Source organism: Zootoca vivipara, chromosome Z1 (assembly GCF_965207765.1).
Source record: "Zootoca vivipara chromosome Z1, rZooViv2.hap1.1, whole genome shotgun sequence".
NCBI classification, from domain to species: domain Eukaryota; kingdom Metazoa; phylum Chordata; class Lepidosauria; order Squamata; family Lacertidae; genus Zootoca; species Zootoca vivipara.
In genome coordinates, this window is record NC_142583.1 from 16,406,112 (window position 1) to 16,421,601 (window position 15,490).

The window sequence follows — 15,490 nt, forward strand, 5'->3', positions numbered from 1 at the left end:
CAGGCACCACTACCAAGAAGGCCCTCTGCCCTGTAACCTCAGTGAGGGAACCACCAGAAGGCCCTTGGAGCTGGACCTTAGTGTCTGGGTTGAATGATGATGGGGGCAGAGAAGCCCCTTCTGGTATACGGGGCCAAAGCCGTTTAAGGTAGAGCTTTCCAAACTTTTCAAGTTGGTGGCACAATTTTTGGACATGCATCATTTCGCAACACAGTAATTCAGTTTTGCATCATTTCACGGCACGGTAATTCAGTTTTGCTTGCAATCCCGAGGTTAAACGAACTCCTTTCCAGCTCCGGGAAGAGTGTGGAGAGCGTTCGTGCAACACACCTACGCACTGCACCCAACACACTAATGTGTCGCAAGACACGGTGTGGGAAGCTCTGGTTTAGTGCTTTAATGGTCAGCACCAACAAAGCATTCTAAACGCAACACACCAGGGGTAGGAAACTACTGGCTCTCCAGATGTTGTTGGGCTACAATACTTGTACTGACCATTGGTCATGCTGGTTGAGGCTGATAGGAACTCGAGTTTAACCACAACTAGAGGGTCGCAGGTTATCCATCCCTGCAATGACCCAGTCAAAGAGAGCAGGCAGGAGCCCATTTTGTATATGTGTACAGAATGAGCCCATAGCTGGGTCAAGGTAAATTATTTTGCAAGGTACCATAAAGGCTACCTACCAGGTGTTCTGACGCTGCCAAATACAAAGTAATGTCGCACTGTTTTATTTTTTATTTTTATTTTACCAAGTATCCCATGGGACTGAGATCTATTGAAGAAACTTCAGCACAGTTAGCCCTTTTCACTGCGAGGCTATAAATACAATCCAATAAAATTTATAGCAGAAATTCTGACAATGCTATAACTACACTCCTGCAAACAATAAAGGTGGTCTGCGAATGGGAAGCACAATTTATTGCAAACAACAGTTTTGTTTGACAGAGCAAATAGACTGCAGAGATGTATGTGTGTGTTTTAAAACCAAAAGGGAGTGGGAAATGGCAAATTTAAGAAAACAAGAAGAGAAAAGCAAGCTTGAGGACTGAACAGGCATTTTGGATGTGAAAATGCAGAGGAAACACAGCTTAATTTTAGTGGTTCGCTTTTTTTAAAAAAATATTGTTCATTGAAAGATGATTTCCTCAAAAACCATCTCATGATGGATGCTCTTCCCCTCATTGGCACCTGGAAATGGCAGCAGTATATCTGTGTATATAAAGGTAAAGGTAAAAGTTCCCCTGACCATTAGGTCCAGCCGCGGACGACTCTGGGGTTGCGGCGCTCATCTCGCTTTACTGGCCGAGGAAGCCGGCATACAGCTTCCAGGTCATGTGGCCAGCATGACAAAGCCGCTTCTGGCGAACCAGAGCAGCGCACGGAAACGCCGTTTACCTTCCCACCGGAGTGGTACCTATTTATCTACTTGCACTTTGATGTGCTTTTGAACTGCTAGGTTGGCAGGAGCTGGGACCGAGCAACAGGAGTTCACCCCGTCGCAGGGATTCGAACCGCCGACCTTCTGATCGGCAAGCCCTAGGCTCTGTGGTTTAACCCACAGCACCACCTGATCTATTGCAGTGCCGTAGCATGGTTTGCTGGTGGTTGGTGCTCATGCAGGTCCATGCATGCCAGGCCATTGTGGCCTGCGGAGGGTGAACATAGTTCACCATGCAAGCCCAGCCCTCGCTGCTGATGCCATCACAGTGACTTGCACAGGGGGAGCCCAGACGGTCACCGTACACCTTCCTCTCTTTGTGCTCCTGCATGAGTCATGTGGCCCTTATGAGATCATGGAGCCCAAAGCACACACTTGTGGGGGCGTGCTCTTATAGTAACCAAAAATGTGTGTTTTGGGCACTGTAAGAGATTGCGGGGCCCCCCAAAGTGCTTTTTTTGGGGTGAAACCTTGGCATGAAATCACGTGATATCATGGTGCCCAAAATAACCGTTGTGTTCTTGCGAGGGAAACAGGATGTCCCAGTTTTTCCAGGACACTTGTGGGGTATGTGGTACTGTACATGCCTGGTCCGTACGTGCAGCAGAATGAAGTGACAGAATCCTGAGGTGGCAGAATCTACGTTATCACTTGCTGCGAGTGTGTGTGTGTGTGTGTGTGTGTGTGTGTGTGTGTGTGTCAAGTGCCACTTCTGAATGCCCCTCTGCCTACAAGATTCAATGCAAGGAAAAACCCAACAAAGTATCAGGGAGAAAAGTCCTAATCCTGTTCTTTCCTGGCTGCTTTATACACACAGGGATTTTCATTTTCTACACAGGCATAAAAAATTGATACTCCATCAGTAGTCTGGGGTAGAGCAGTCCATTCTGCCCCCCCCCCCAAGACAAGTACCACTTCATCCCCATCTTCTCATGCTCAATGTGTAGGATCCAGACTATATTGACAAATGTGATGGGCTACAGCAAACTAGAACGACCCGAAAGCGTACTGTATACCTTGGGTCATTCATTTTCATCTACAGTTGAAAATATAAGCAGTAATATAAGGCAGAACATAGCAGGCAGGGTTCCACTTTTCTTTCTAGTAAACAATAAATAAGACAGGAGTAGTACGCTGAGCAATTTTCTTCTGACATTTATGATAGCCTGAATTTTAGGCAGCAAAAACAGCCATTTCTCTACAACATTAAAGCACAGAGTTTATTAAGTTTTTATAAATAGCCTCATTTATTCTCCTTTCAAAGTTATCCATTACCCCAAGGAAACTTCAAATAAAGCCAACAGAGAGGATGTTTGCTATGTTTAATTCTCATTGGGCACAGCTCCATTATGTCTCTAGTGATATTTCATGCCTTCCAGATGTATGAAACTGATATTTAAAGGATTTCACCCCCCCCCCCAGTTCAACACGAAAACGAGTGCAGCAGAAAATGGAAAGCTGCTTACCAACTATTAAACATTATTATTGCCCTCCTGTGGCTTTCTGCCTTTCATACATCTCTCTAGTCATCCGTGCCATCTTTCCCTTCCAATTGCTTTGGGATACTGTGGAAATGTGTGTGCATTCCAATATGTTAGGTGGCTGGCTAGTTTAACTTGCTACAGTTATAGCAGCTTGGGAGTCCAGAAACGGAGAAGTCCAGCTTCAGAGGCCTGTTTTACTACACATTTTAGCACATCTCTGCATGGGATGTTGGTAAGCTACTTTGGCCTTCTGAATAGGCTCTAAGTCTGGCTTCTAAGAAGCGTTAAATGTTCTGTCATGTATAAAGCACTCATGTGGAAAAGCGCTATCCACTGTTTCCCATTTTTATCTTCCCAGCTGTCCCATATGGGGATCAAACTTGCAACCTTGGCATTATCAGCCCCATGTTCTAACCAACTGAGCTATTTCTCAGATGAGTTCAATCCCTCCAGTTTATGGGAAGAAGACTGAGCTGAGGGAGCATGTTTCCTTATCTGAGCCAGGATATACATTCCCGCCATCCACCTCCTAGGTCCATATCCAGCCCTGGGAACATAGGAAGCTGATTAATACAGAGCCAGGCCATTGGACCAGCTACCTCAGTATTGACTGGCAGCAATTTTCCAGCCCTGGAGCTGCCTGGGATTGAACCTGGGACCTCATGCATCCAAAGTAGATGTCCTTCCACTGAGTTACAGCTCTTCCCTTTTCCAAGAGGTCCAAGATCTAAATGTTGTTGTTGTTGTTGTTTAGTCATGTCCGACTCTTTGTGACCCCATGGACCAGAGCACACCAGGCACTCCTGTCTTCCACTGCCTCCCGCAGTTTGGTCAAACTCAAATATCTAAATATCAGGGTTCAAATAAGCCTCTTCATGCATTAAAAAGAATTGTGAAGGGCTAAATGGCCACAGAAGTTCCTCACCAATGCCAAGGCCCTCCCATGCCTCACTTTTAATGGCTATATCAAGGGCCCCTCTACAGGTACGCCAACTCTAGGCGGCCAAAGACAGCTCGGCCACCTCAATATTTGTTGGTAGGGGGCTGGGCCCCCTCAATCTTGGGGGCAGCCTTGTGCCTCTGGGGCCCTATGTATCTACCAACACACACATGTTGAGCTGCCCTTCCTGAGGGGGAATCTAGATTGGCTCAGGATCCCCAATTGCATGGAGGAGTTTGACACAGGCTGAATTGGTGGTGGTGGGCCATGCTACACAGTTTAACCTTACAACTGACACATTCCGTGGTGGTTGAAGGAACGCCATTAATGTTTTAAGCAAGGATTTCAATGCTACAATGGAAGGCACTGTTTGTTTTATATGATGCGTAGTTGAAATTATAGAATCAAACATTGAAGTTTACTGCCCTGAAAGAGAATGTCTGGAAGATGATGTATAGATGGTAATTAACACCAGCAAAATTAGCTAAAATGTATAGGATGAGTAATAAAATGTGCTGGAAATGTAATGAGAAGGAGGGAGAGTTTTATCATATGTGGTGGAAGTGCGAAAAAGTTAAAAGATTTTGGGAAATGATATATAATGAACTGAAAAAGATTCTTAAGTATACCTTTCCCAAAAAAAAACCCGAGGCGTTTTTATTAGGACTTATTGGACAAGAGATTGCAAATGAGGACTATATAATATTCTTGTATGTGACAACCGCGGCTAGAACTTTGTTAGCCCCAAAATGGAAAACTCAGGATTTACCGACAATTGAAGTGTGGCAGACAAAAATGATAGACTATGCAGAATTAGCAAGACTGACTAGCAGGATCCGAAACCAGGGGGAAACAAGGTTCCAAAAAGATTGGAGTAAATTTGTGGACTATATGGAAAAGAACTGTAGAAGTTTAAAGACACTTGCAGGACTGAAATAAATCCTACGAATTGACTTTAAATGGAAGGAATAAAGGAACTGCGAGATAAGAGTTGGAAAGAAAACCAAATGAGGGGAGGGAGGGAAGTCAAGCTCGGCAGAGCATTGAGAATGAGAGATATGGAAATAATGGTTAAAAAGAGAGAAATTGTGTGTGTTGTTTTTTTGAATGTTTTATTTTGTGTAATGTGTTTATTTGGAAAATTTAATAAATTATTCTTAAAACAAAAAAAGGAAGGCACTCTTTGTTTTACCACATTCGTTTCTCGCCTTTTCTCCAAGGAGCTCTAGGCAGTGTACATAGTTCCTCCCCGTCCTTTTTAGCCTCATAATAGGTAGCTGAGACTGAGAGGGAATGGCTGGCCCAAAGTCACCCAGTGAGCTTTGTCACAGAGCGCAGATTCAAACCCAGTTCTTCCTCCCACAGAGAGGTGCTTAATATCATCTCACAAAGTCTCGAGCACAGTGCTTTACATCTTTACACTGGGCCGATCCACATGTTTGCTGCTAGTTATTTTAAAAAGACAATAATTCAAGTGCTATGTGTGAACCACTCCTATATGAAATAACCAATATGTGTCATTTCATCACTCCAAGAAGGTAAACTAGCTGGAGTACAGTTTGGGAAAGTGGGGCATCTTTGTTGCCATGACAAATAGCTTATGTGGGAATGCCTAGATTTCTGTTGAATGCCACCTCACCATTTAGGATGATGTGTGTATTTGTTCTGGAAAATGTGGCACCCAACCATGTTACTGACAAAGGAATTATTTCACTGTTCTTGGCATATGCTGTCTGGATCTGGTTTGACACCGTGCGCTTCACCTAAACAATGGACCAAAGCCTTTCTCTTTTTCTGCTATGCCACTGCAGGAGCTATTTTGTCATCGGGTGCAGGTTGTATGGGGAGAAAAACACCCAGGCGTGCATTGTGCTCTCTCAGCAGGCCGACATTCAAGCTCAAGAAAAGGTCATTCTGCTTTTGCAAAAGGTGTAGCCCTTTTGTGGATCTGTGCGAGTGCATTTCTAAGAGGGTACATATAACATTGGCCCCAATCCGTGTGTGTCAGAAAAGGCCAAGGCATTATGGTTGTAAGATCCAGCATGATTCCTAATTAGGGATGGATGAATCACTATATAACTGTCCCGAGCCGGTTTCATTCCCCCTGCAAAAGACAACAACTCTGTTTTGCCCCATTTATGGGTGGACTTTTTAAGAAACCAAAATATTGGTCCACATTTACAAAAAGGGAGAGAAGTATTTATGTTATGAGGTGTTGGCCTGTTGAGAGAACACAACACAAGCCTGTGTGTGGTCCTCCCCATACGAGGCTGAAGGATAATTACTTTCAGAGCCACATAGTAGTCTGGGAGGTGCAGATTAGGTCCATTTTGCATCAGTATTCACGGGAACCAAATTCTTCAAGCACCTTTAGTCCATATACTCCCTGCTCTCTGCCTATGTTCTAGGGATCAGAAGGGTTGGGTCCGGGTGTTAAAGATGGCAGAAGAGAGGAAGTGAGTGTCATGCTCTCAGTGATGGGGAGACTGTTTCAGTGCTTAAGGAGGAACACTGCAGGTTTCTTAAGGACCCTCCTGCCTTTCCGAAATAGGCAACAAGTGCTCTGACAGCACTGACACACTTATTGCGCTGATGTCTGGATGAACTCCTGATCCTCCCCAGTTCCTATTTTATACTATACTATACAATGATGGACCACAAAACCATGGAAGATTAGGAATGCTAACCTGCCACCCAATTATGTGTGAAAGTTTATAATGCTGCTGGTGCTGGGTGGCAATTTCCACCCTCCCTTCCCAACAGGTGGCTGGGGTTTGCGACACCGAGCGGGCTTACCTAGTAGGGTGCCTCCCACCTGCGTTAGGGTGGGCATCAGCCCGCCCCCGGCCTAGGAGGACAATGGACGGCTGGCGGGGGGGGGACGAGGGCCAAGGGAAAAGAGGCCGACCCCTTCGGCCAAACCTCACTTTGTTCCCTCCTCTTCCAGGTTCACCCACCTAACCCTCCCAAATTAATAATATTTTCTTGCAGCGTAATATTTTGCATTCCAGGTCAGCGGGCGCTGCTATGGTCGTAAGATGGTTGCTGTATTCGGAACCGAGAAGGAATTTCCCCTGCATTGGCAGGTTTCGCCTTCCCCGTAGCATTTCGTCACAACTTTGGCGATTTTTAGGCTTTGGCAAGGTATCCTTTAGTCTATCTTCGAGTTGGGGGGGGGGAAAGCATTTTATGCACCCCACCCCCAACACGCAATAGCGTCTGCAGGGCCTGTTAAAGGGTTGATTGCGGGACTCCCTGGCCCTAGAGCGGCGGCATATTGGTCAAACGCCCGGCTGAGGTAAAGTGGAAGGGCATGCTGTGTAAGTTTATGCTTTACAATCCCCTCCCACTGCACCTCAGTGTCCCAGTTGGGCTGAGAGGGCTGCATGCCTAGGCCTATGCCAAGTTCCCCACATTCTGAAGTTCAATAAAGTTGTGGCCAATTTGAACCCATACTTTGGTCTCTTGCCTCATTCTTTGTTTGGGGGGGGGGGAGGTAGGCTCCACAGAGAGGGTTCAGCACATGTGCTTGCAATAAAACTCTGTAGGCAAAAGTAACCTATTTTTACATTTCACCTGGAAAGGCTCCAAGAGGCTATATTGATTGGCTGTATGTGAACATCGGAACAATCCCTGTTTCCCATTATATTCATTCTGACATTTCGCATCAAGGTGTCACCTTTGATTGTTGGTTGATATGGATTTGTTATATGAATAGCAAATGTTTTCCTTTAGCTCAGTTTGCTCTTCTTAGATTCCTTACTATGGAGGAGACCCATTTATTGCAGTGGATTTTTCCTCCTCCAGAGTCAGTGGCTTAAGGATTGTGGCTCTAGAACTCATTAAAAGCATTGTTGGGGTGTGGGTGTGGGTGTGGGTGGGTGGGTGGGTGGGGAGAAATCTCTTGCAGACTTGCGGAAATAAAGATGAAAGGGGCAGTAATTAAAGTTGTACCTTACATTGGATTTCCAATTTGCATGCAATTACCTGACATACTGGTGACAACACTAATATATATCAAGAGAAATCTAGCCGCATGGATTCCAGTGTGAATAAGCTCTGCCTGATTTCTCTTTTCCCCTACCCTACAGGGAGGGGGATTCAGGTGCAGCAGTCAAAATTCAAAAGAGTTGTTAGTGCGAAATTGAGGTTATTATTATTATTTTAAATGCACAAATGAACCCAGATCCTTTCCTTTCAGCTGTCAGAAACAACAAGAACTAGGAGATGTGGTGATGCACAGCACCACATAAGCATAACCAGAAACTACCCACATAACACATTCCAGGAAAGCTGTGATGGTATACTGATTTTATTTCCCCCTTTTCAGATCATCCCTGGATCAGGAAAATCAGAGATGACTGTTGGAAAACTGTGGGCTAGGGCTGTGCAATAAATTGCCTTATCGTTGAATAACATTAGCATTGAAATAACATTGTGATAAGTGTTTCAACAAGGCAATATACTAGATCAGCTGAACTAATACTTTGCATATACTTTGCCTTTTGTTGCCTTGTGCTGAAATGGGAGGTTGGGTACTGTGTGAGAATTATGGGGTAGGTGGGGGGGGGAAGGTGTTTCGGTAAGCAGTGCAAGCAAATGCGTGTCTACTCACAAGCAAGCCCTACTGAATTCAATGAGGCTTACTCCCAGGAAAGTAGAAGTAAATTTAGTTGAACTCAGAGGGGCTGTATGCGTGTGCAGATTCCACTTAGACCTCTCAGTGGGGAAGCAGATGCAACTTGACTAGTAGATCACTTAAACTACTCTTAAATGAGTTAAAAATATATTAAATATATTATATGGAAGTGTATTTAATTTTTTTATTAAATCTACTACTTCCTTACATTTTAAGGCCCTCCACCATCACAGGGAGCCTCATCAAGGCCCTCTGCTGTTGCAGGGAAGCATGGCATACCTTCTGCTGCTGTGGAGAGGTACAGCTGGACCCTCTGCCGCTGTGGGGATGCCCGGAAAGGCCCTCTGCTGCTGCAGGGAGTCCCAGCAAGGCCCACTGCTGCCGCCAATATATATTGTGATATATCGAGATATCGTGATATTTAGCTGGTGAGATATAGTGATGTTGAGAACCAGATGTCGCCCAGCCCTACTGTGGGCTGCCAGTTGGATGGGAAGAATATAATGTGGACCAACTAAAGTAATGTGCAACTTCAAATCCACATTAAACTCCTGTGTGGGTGAGCCCAAAGTCTCATATTGCATTGGCTCTGCTTGCTCCCAGTTCCTCAGCAGAGACCACCAAAGGAAGCCCAGTGACTGTGCACCTAAGGCAATATACAAGCCCCTAAAATAGAAGACACATTATCTCCCTTTGCTCAGGAAGACGTCATGGGTGTGCTCTGGTTTTCTCTTTCCTAGTTGGTCTACTTCTCTCTATCTCTTTCCCTTTCTCTATAAAATAGAGCCACACAGCTCTTTGTCAGCACTGTTTTCATTGTGACAATTCAGTCTCATATATTTCCCTCTGGCCTAGACCCTTCCTTCCTTCATCGCCTCTAAGATTTAGCCCTAAAGTTACTGGTCTGATTTATTAGTTTTGTAACAACCTGTGTATTCCTCAATCTTTCTCTGGTTTGTAATAAATCATGTGTTTTGTTTATTCAAAGCTTTTGTCTATTGTCTAATGCAGGCATAGGCAAACCTGGCCCTCCAGATGTTTTGGGACTACAATTCCTGTCATCCCTGACCACTGGTCCTGTTAGCTAGGGATGATGGGAGTTGTAGTCCCAAAACATCTGGGGGGCTGAGTTTGCCTATGCCTGGTCTAACGGCTAGCCCTGTGGGTCGGGTCCCTGGAGGAATCAGCGAGCTGCCATTATGATGTCATAAAGGAAGGAAACTATCTATTTCTTTGAACTTTTGAACTGTTAAAATTGAAGAGAACTGAGAATAAAAGACAGGGAGTAGAAGTCTGATGAATCTCTTCTCATAATAGGATTATAGCAAGAAAAAGAGACAAAAATAGGAATTTATACCAGTGAGCATATTACTGTTATTTTGAAATCTGAGGGGGAAAAGAATCATACCACTTCCTGCTTTGCAACTTTGCAACCGGTGTATTTCTCACGGAATTTGAAAAGACCAGGATGGCTGCAGACAAAACATCACCCAGCTGTGTAGATTTCCAACAATACTTTTTGGAATTACTTTTGGGCTTTGTAAAAGAAATAAAAGAACTACGACAGAATGCAAGTCAGCCAGTAGAAACAAATCAGAACTGGGTGTAATCTGAAAAAGGAGAAATTTCAACACAGAGTGTGGACTCACCAGTTATGGAAGATCCAATTGAACCCAAAGAAGAAGAAGAAGAAAAAGAGCAAGGCGAATGGAACTTTGTGCTCCCAGTGAGAGGAGGGGGGGGGACAAGACCAAGGTTTAACTCAATGGGCTTTTAAAGAAGATTCAGCATGGAACACTGCCCTCTCAGTGAGAGAGGGAGAGCAGGACTCATGCAATCAGAATGTATGGGAGGGGGGGGAATTGGGAAAAGGCTGAAAAGTGTAAAAGAGGCTGGAAGGTGTTTTGTCGCAGATAAAGAACTGAGGAGACAGAAGGGAGTGAAGAAGGAAGAGTGGTGGCTGAGATGGGTCAGAGTGGGAGTGGGGTGAGAGATTTTAATGTATATTAATTCTAGGATTGATTAAAATGGTCCGAAACTGGAACGATTTAAGGTGCTGGCTGAGACATCTGGAGACCCTGAACCCAGGGGAGGGGGGGGGGGTTGAATGTGATTTGAACGTATAATTGTGATTAGGTCAGAAGAAGTATTATTTGATTATACCGTGTGGCATTTTTGGGAATTAATTATAGGCTAGGGGGAGAAATGTAGAATAAATGAATGGGACATGGATTATGATAGAATGGGGATAGCTGTTATGTTTTACAGAACAGAAATAAGTTAAGAATAAAATAGGTAAAGATTTAAAGATAAATTGATAGAATGTTATAAGAAATGTCATGAAAACTGCACAATTTGGATTTAAAAATGGAATCAATGGGGGGAATCGAGGAAGTCTAAAATAAAAAAATTCCTTCAGTAGCACCTTAAAGACCAACTAAGTTTATATTTTGGTATGAGCTTTCGTGTGCATGCACACGAAAGCTCATACCAAAATATAAACTTAGTTGGTCTTTAAGGTGCTACTGAAGGAATTTTTTTATTTTGCTTCGACTCAGACCAACACGGCTACCTACCTGTAACTAGAAGTCTAAAATGTTAAGCATATTAGTAATAATAAGATGTTTGTTCTTTCTATTTTCTATTTTCTAATTTTCTCTTTTTTCTCTTTTTATTTTTGAATTCTTGTTTGTTGATGAGTTATGAATGTGTAATTTGGATTATCAATTTGGAAAAACTAATAAAAATTATTTAAAAAAACAACAACAACTAATGGCTAGCCCTGTGGCTAAGTGCAGTTTGTCCTATGGCCTACCGTGACTTTCTGCTGAAGACCCCCAACTACACATACATACCTGTTGGGTCCATGCATGTGCAGGTCACACAGTAACACTTGTGAATTATCGTAAACTTTGAAGCTATGAAATGTTTCCCCACCTAGTACATTTTTGTACACTTTTATTTGTCAAAACCTTTCTGTGCTGGGATAACAATACCATTTTAATGCCATGGCCCAAAATTTAAAGAGCTTCCCATCTCACGTATCAGAATAATTGGATGACTGTCCAGCTACAGCAAGGAAAGGAAAGGCACTCTAACATGTTTCCAGTGCTTTTTTCCCCTGGGGGTATGCAGGGGTACGCATACCCCTAAACATTTTGTGAATCTTTGTACTTTTGTCCATTTATTTTATTTATTTTTCCCAATTTGAACTATAAAATGGTGATTTTCTTGAGTCAAAATGAGAGCACCCCTAAACATTTTTTTATATAGAAAAAAAGGACTGCATATTTCCAAAATGCATCTAAATATCCCTCAAAGTATACAACGGCTTATAAGCTGCTTATCATTCACCAGTTTGATGGATAGGAGCCGCAGCCATGGAGATTGAAGGCAATTAGAAAGACACATTTCCTGCATGCTCTGTTTAACAATTAATAACCACATTCTGGAACTTATCAGCCATTTCCCTAGTGCCTTGTTTTCTCTTTTGCAGCTGAAACACCAGTTTCCCCGCTCCCCTGAGAAAAGTCATTTATGTACACCAGTGTGGTCCACCATTCCCCAAGAGAGACTTAATAGCATTTATTTTTTTTGCTTGAATCACTCCTACAGGAAGCAAGAATGTGGGGCAAAATTAATGAGAGCGCAATTCTCGGCCTCGGTCCAGTATACCTGAAGGAGTGTCTCCACCTCCATCGCTCTGCCCGGACATTGAGGTCCAGTGCCGAGGGCCTTCTGGCAGTTCCCTCGCTGTGAGAAGCCAAGTTACAGGGGATCAGGTAGAGTGCCTCCTCGGTAGTGGCACCCGCCCTGTGGAATGCCCTCTCACCAGATGTCAAAAAGAAAAACAACTACCAGACTTTTAGAGGACATCTGAAGGCAGCCCTGTTTAGGGAAGCTTTTAATCTTTAAGAAATTAGTGTATTTTAATATTTCTGTTGGAAGCCGCCCAGAGTGGCTGGGGAAACCTAGCCAGATGGGCGGGGTATAATTTATTATTATTATTATTATTATTATTATTATTATTATTATTATTATTATTATTTCTTACTATTGTGGCTTCAGTTTTGTTTCAAACTTCCATATATTTGCTATGCAGAATAAGATTTTGCTGTTACTGCAATGACTGCAGACACCTGCCATTGCTCACACAACATTGCTCACACAACATTGAATGTCACCACCCTGAGCAGATTTCCTAAGCAGTAAGTTTGCAGGACACTTGCCCCATTCCTTAAATCACAATTTGCTAGGACTACCAAGAACCAGATAAAACTGCTTGGCTGTGGGTCTGTGAGGAGTTTCTGAACAGGTTAAAGGTAAACATTCCCCCCCCCTGATAAATCATCAGGCAGGGGCGCCGACTTGGGCCCCAGGTTACGGGTGCCCAGCTTGCCAATATGACGTCATGTACCCCATGGCCTCAGAACCTGACTTCTGGTGGCACTTCAAGGCCTTGGATTTGATTTCCAGTGTTTCATGAGGCACCAGAAGTTACGTTGGGGGCCCTGCGGTGCAGATGCTGAACACCCAGAACAACAAGTTTTGAGGGTGCCCCTAGAGATAGTGTCCCTGTCATCAGGTATTCCAGTTCCTATGATGAGATACACACCCCAGTACATAGCTACACAGTAAGCTTAAATACAGTATTACCTACCGCAAACCGTAAAGAACAGTTCCATCCGGATGTAACCGAATCATTCGATTTTTCACAGTAACTCCATGAACAAAGGACTTCTTGTCGTTCAGGAAGTATGTATCTGGTACCCAGAGATAGTCAGCCACTCTGTTATCTAACGTCAGATTCAAAGGTATTCCAGAGTATGATAGTCTTTTATCCCTCCAGGACTGCTGGAAATACATAGTGAGTGTGTAGTCCTGGAAACAAAGAAGAAAAAGAAAAAGAATAATTCGGTGTGTGTAAATTTTGCATAGTTTCTAATACTTTTTATGATCTGAAGATTCACTGAAAAAAACGAACAACTGTGAGTGTCATGAATGCTGCTTCTGTTGGCCTGTTGATGCTAGCTTTCTTCTTACAAGTGGTACAGTGAACAATCTTGTGTCCCCCTTCTCCATGAGGGACTTGCTTAAACTCCAGGATGTAACTGAGAACATCCTGTACAAAGGTGTCACAGTGCCTTAAGCATGTCCATACAGACTTTGCAAAACAGATCTTCATGTTCCATCAGCTTAAGGTGAAAGCTACACGGCAGGCTTGACGTCATTGTTTATCCAAATGTTATAGCCCCAGATCCCAATGCAGAGAATGTCAGTAGCACTCAGGTACCTTTGAATTCAACTAGATAGTTAAGACACCGTGGCCAAGCTTCAACCAGACTTTTTAAAGGATGAGGTCCTAATATGGGTGCCAACCCTCGAAAGATGTGTGGTGTCAGTGAGTGTCATGGATTGAGTGGTCGCAGAGGAATGATGAGAGGCACCAGCGGGGGGGGGGGGGGAAGGCTCAGAGCTGGTGGGATGACCATGAGTGGTCAAAGGGAGAAGAGAGAGCAGACTGGACGGAGGAAGTGCTGGAAGCTTAAGAGGTAACTGGGTTTAGTGATGAGATGCTAGAACAGTACTCATATTTTGATAAAAAGTGCCATGGGTGTAGGGCTGCCATACATCCGTCGGAAATAACGTCCAGGCTAAAAATGGCAACCTATGACAGAAGTGTTGATTTTTTTTTTTGGGCGAATTTCCTTAAAAATAACTCAAAAACTTCAATTTTTTGAAGATTTTGCAAAAATAGCTCAAAAACAGATTTTCACTTTTTGAAATATGGCAACCCTATGTGGATGCTAGCATGAAATGGCTGCCATGGTTAGCAAAAAAAAAAAGGGGGGGAGTGCTGTTATTTTCTACCAGTGAGTACTGTCACCTCCACTACCCAAAGCCCTAGTCTTATGTATGTTGTTAATAATTAAAAAACACACACCCAATAACGAAGTATTTTAAAAATATCTCTAAGCGACATAAAATGTAAATACAGTTATGTTGGTCAATAGGAACCTGCCCTCAACTCCCTGCAACTCCACATTGGGGCAATGCCAAAATATCGCAGAACTCATAAAGCTTGTCAGCTATTTTGTGACATTTTTGGTCACCCTAATAAACTGTGGATTCGGGAGTAAAAACTTGCTATGGTATATTTATAATTGTTTTCATTCATAACCATTCCTCAGTTCTGGAGTGTGTGTGTGTGTGTGTGTGTGTGTGACGCTTTTTAGGATCTCCTAATTTGGGTTATATAAATGGATGTGCTTAGTCGTCGTCCAGGGGATTAACTGTACTTGAAGGCGCCCAGAGGAATCTGGATCTACAAGTGGTAAGGTCACTTACTACAGTGAGGCTGGGCCTCCTTCCCCAAAAAGATGTCTACTAATGCAACCATGATGAGCTTTTTAATTGCTTGCAAGTGCACCAAACATGTGTGTTGCCGCCATATGGTGACTCTTCAGGTTCTCTCAGAAAAGGGACTTCGGTGCCAGCTCTTGCCGCCCTGACAAGCCTCCCCGTCTCCCTAGATGTTGTGCGTGCTCCATGCCAGCTTGCCTGGGGCAAGAAAAGCAACTGGGAACCAAAAGGCAAAGAAATGAGAACAGCTGGGCTCCTGTAAGGACTTTAATGAAAAATGCAGAGAGGATTTGAGAGCCAGTAGCATCCATTGCTATCAGACCCATTCTTATATGTAAGTAGATCCTGTTTACTTCATTAAGAGGTTACTTTGCTGCCATTTCCAGCGCCTCCACAGTGTTTTAGGGGCAGATTCATAGTGTAGAAGGCCTCTTCTGATATAGTCTTTGTCTCTACTGAAATCTTCTATTTCCACGAAGACATATATTTAATAAAGGTTTTGTCTTCAGAAGGCACCATTCACATGAATTCTGTCCAGAAAAGAAATGTGAGCAGGAGGTAGCATGTGGATCTAGAGTCCTGCTTAGGAATAAAACCTTTATGGGTGACTAATTCTGACTGAATT

General features: G+C 43.5%; 1 protein-coding gene across 1 annotated transcript in view; it reads right to left on the reverse strand.

Annotated features, from left to right (window-relative positions):
* GABRB1 (gamma-aminobutyric acid type A receptor subunit beta1) overlaps window positions 1–15,490 on the reverse strand; it is a 78,488-nt gene that overhangs the window by 17,224 nt on the left and 45,774 nt on the right. The window contains exon 3 of the mRNA XM_035112201.3: window positions 13,163–13,383. Coding sequence (XP_034968092.3) covers window positions 13,163–13,383 — 221 coding nt within the window. The remainder of the gene's footprint in view (window positions 1–13,162; window positions 13,384–15,490) is intronic.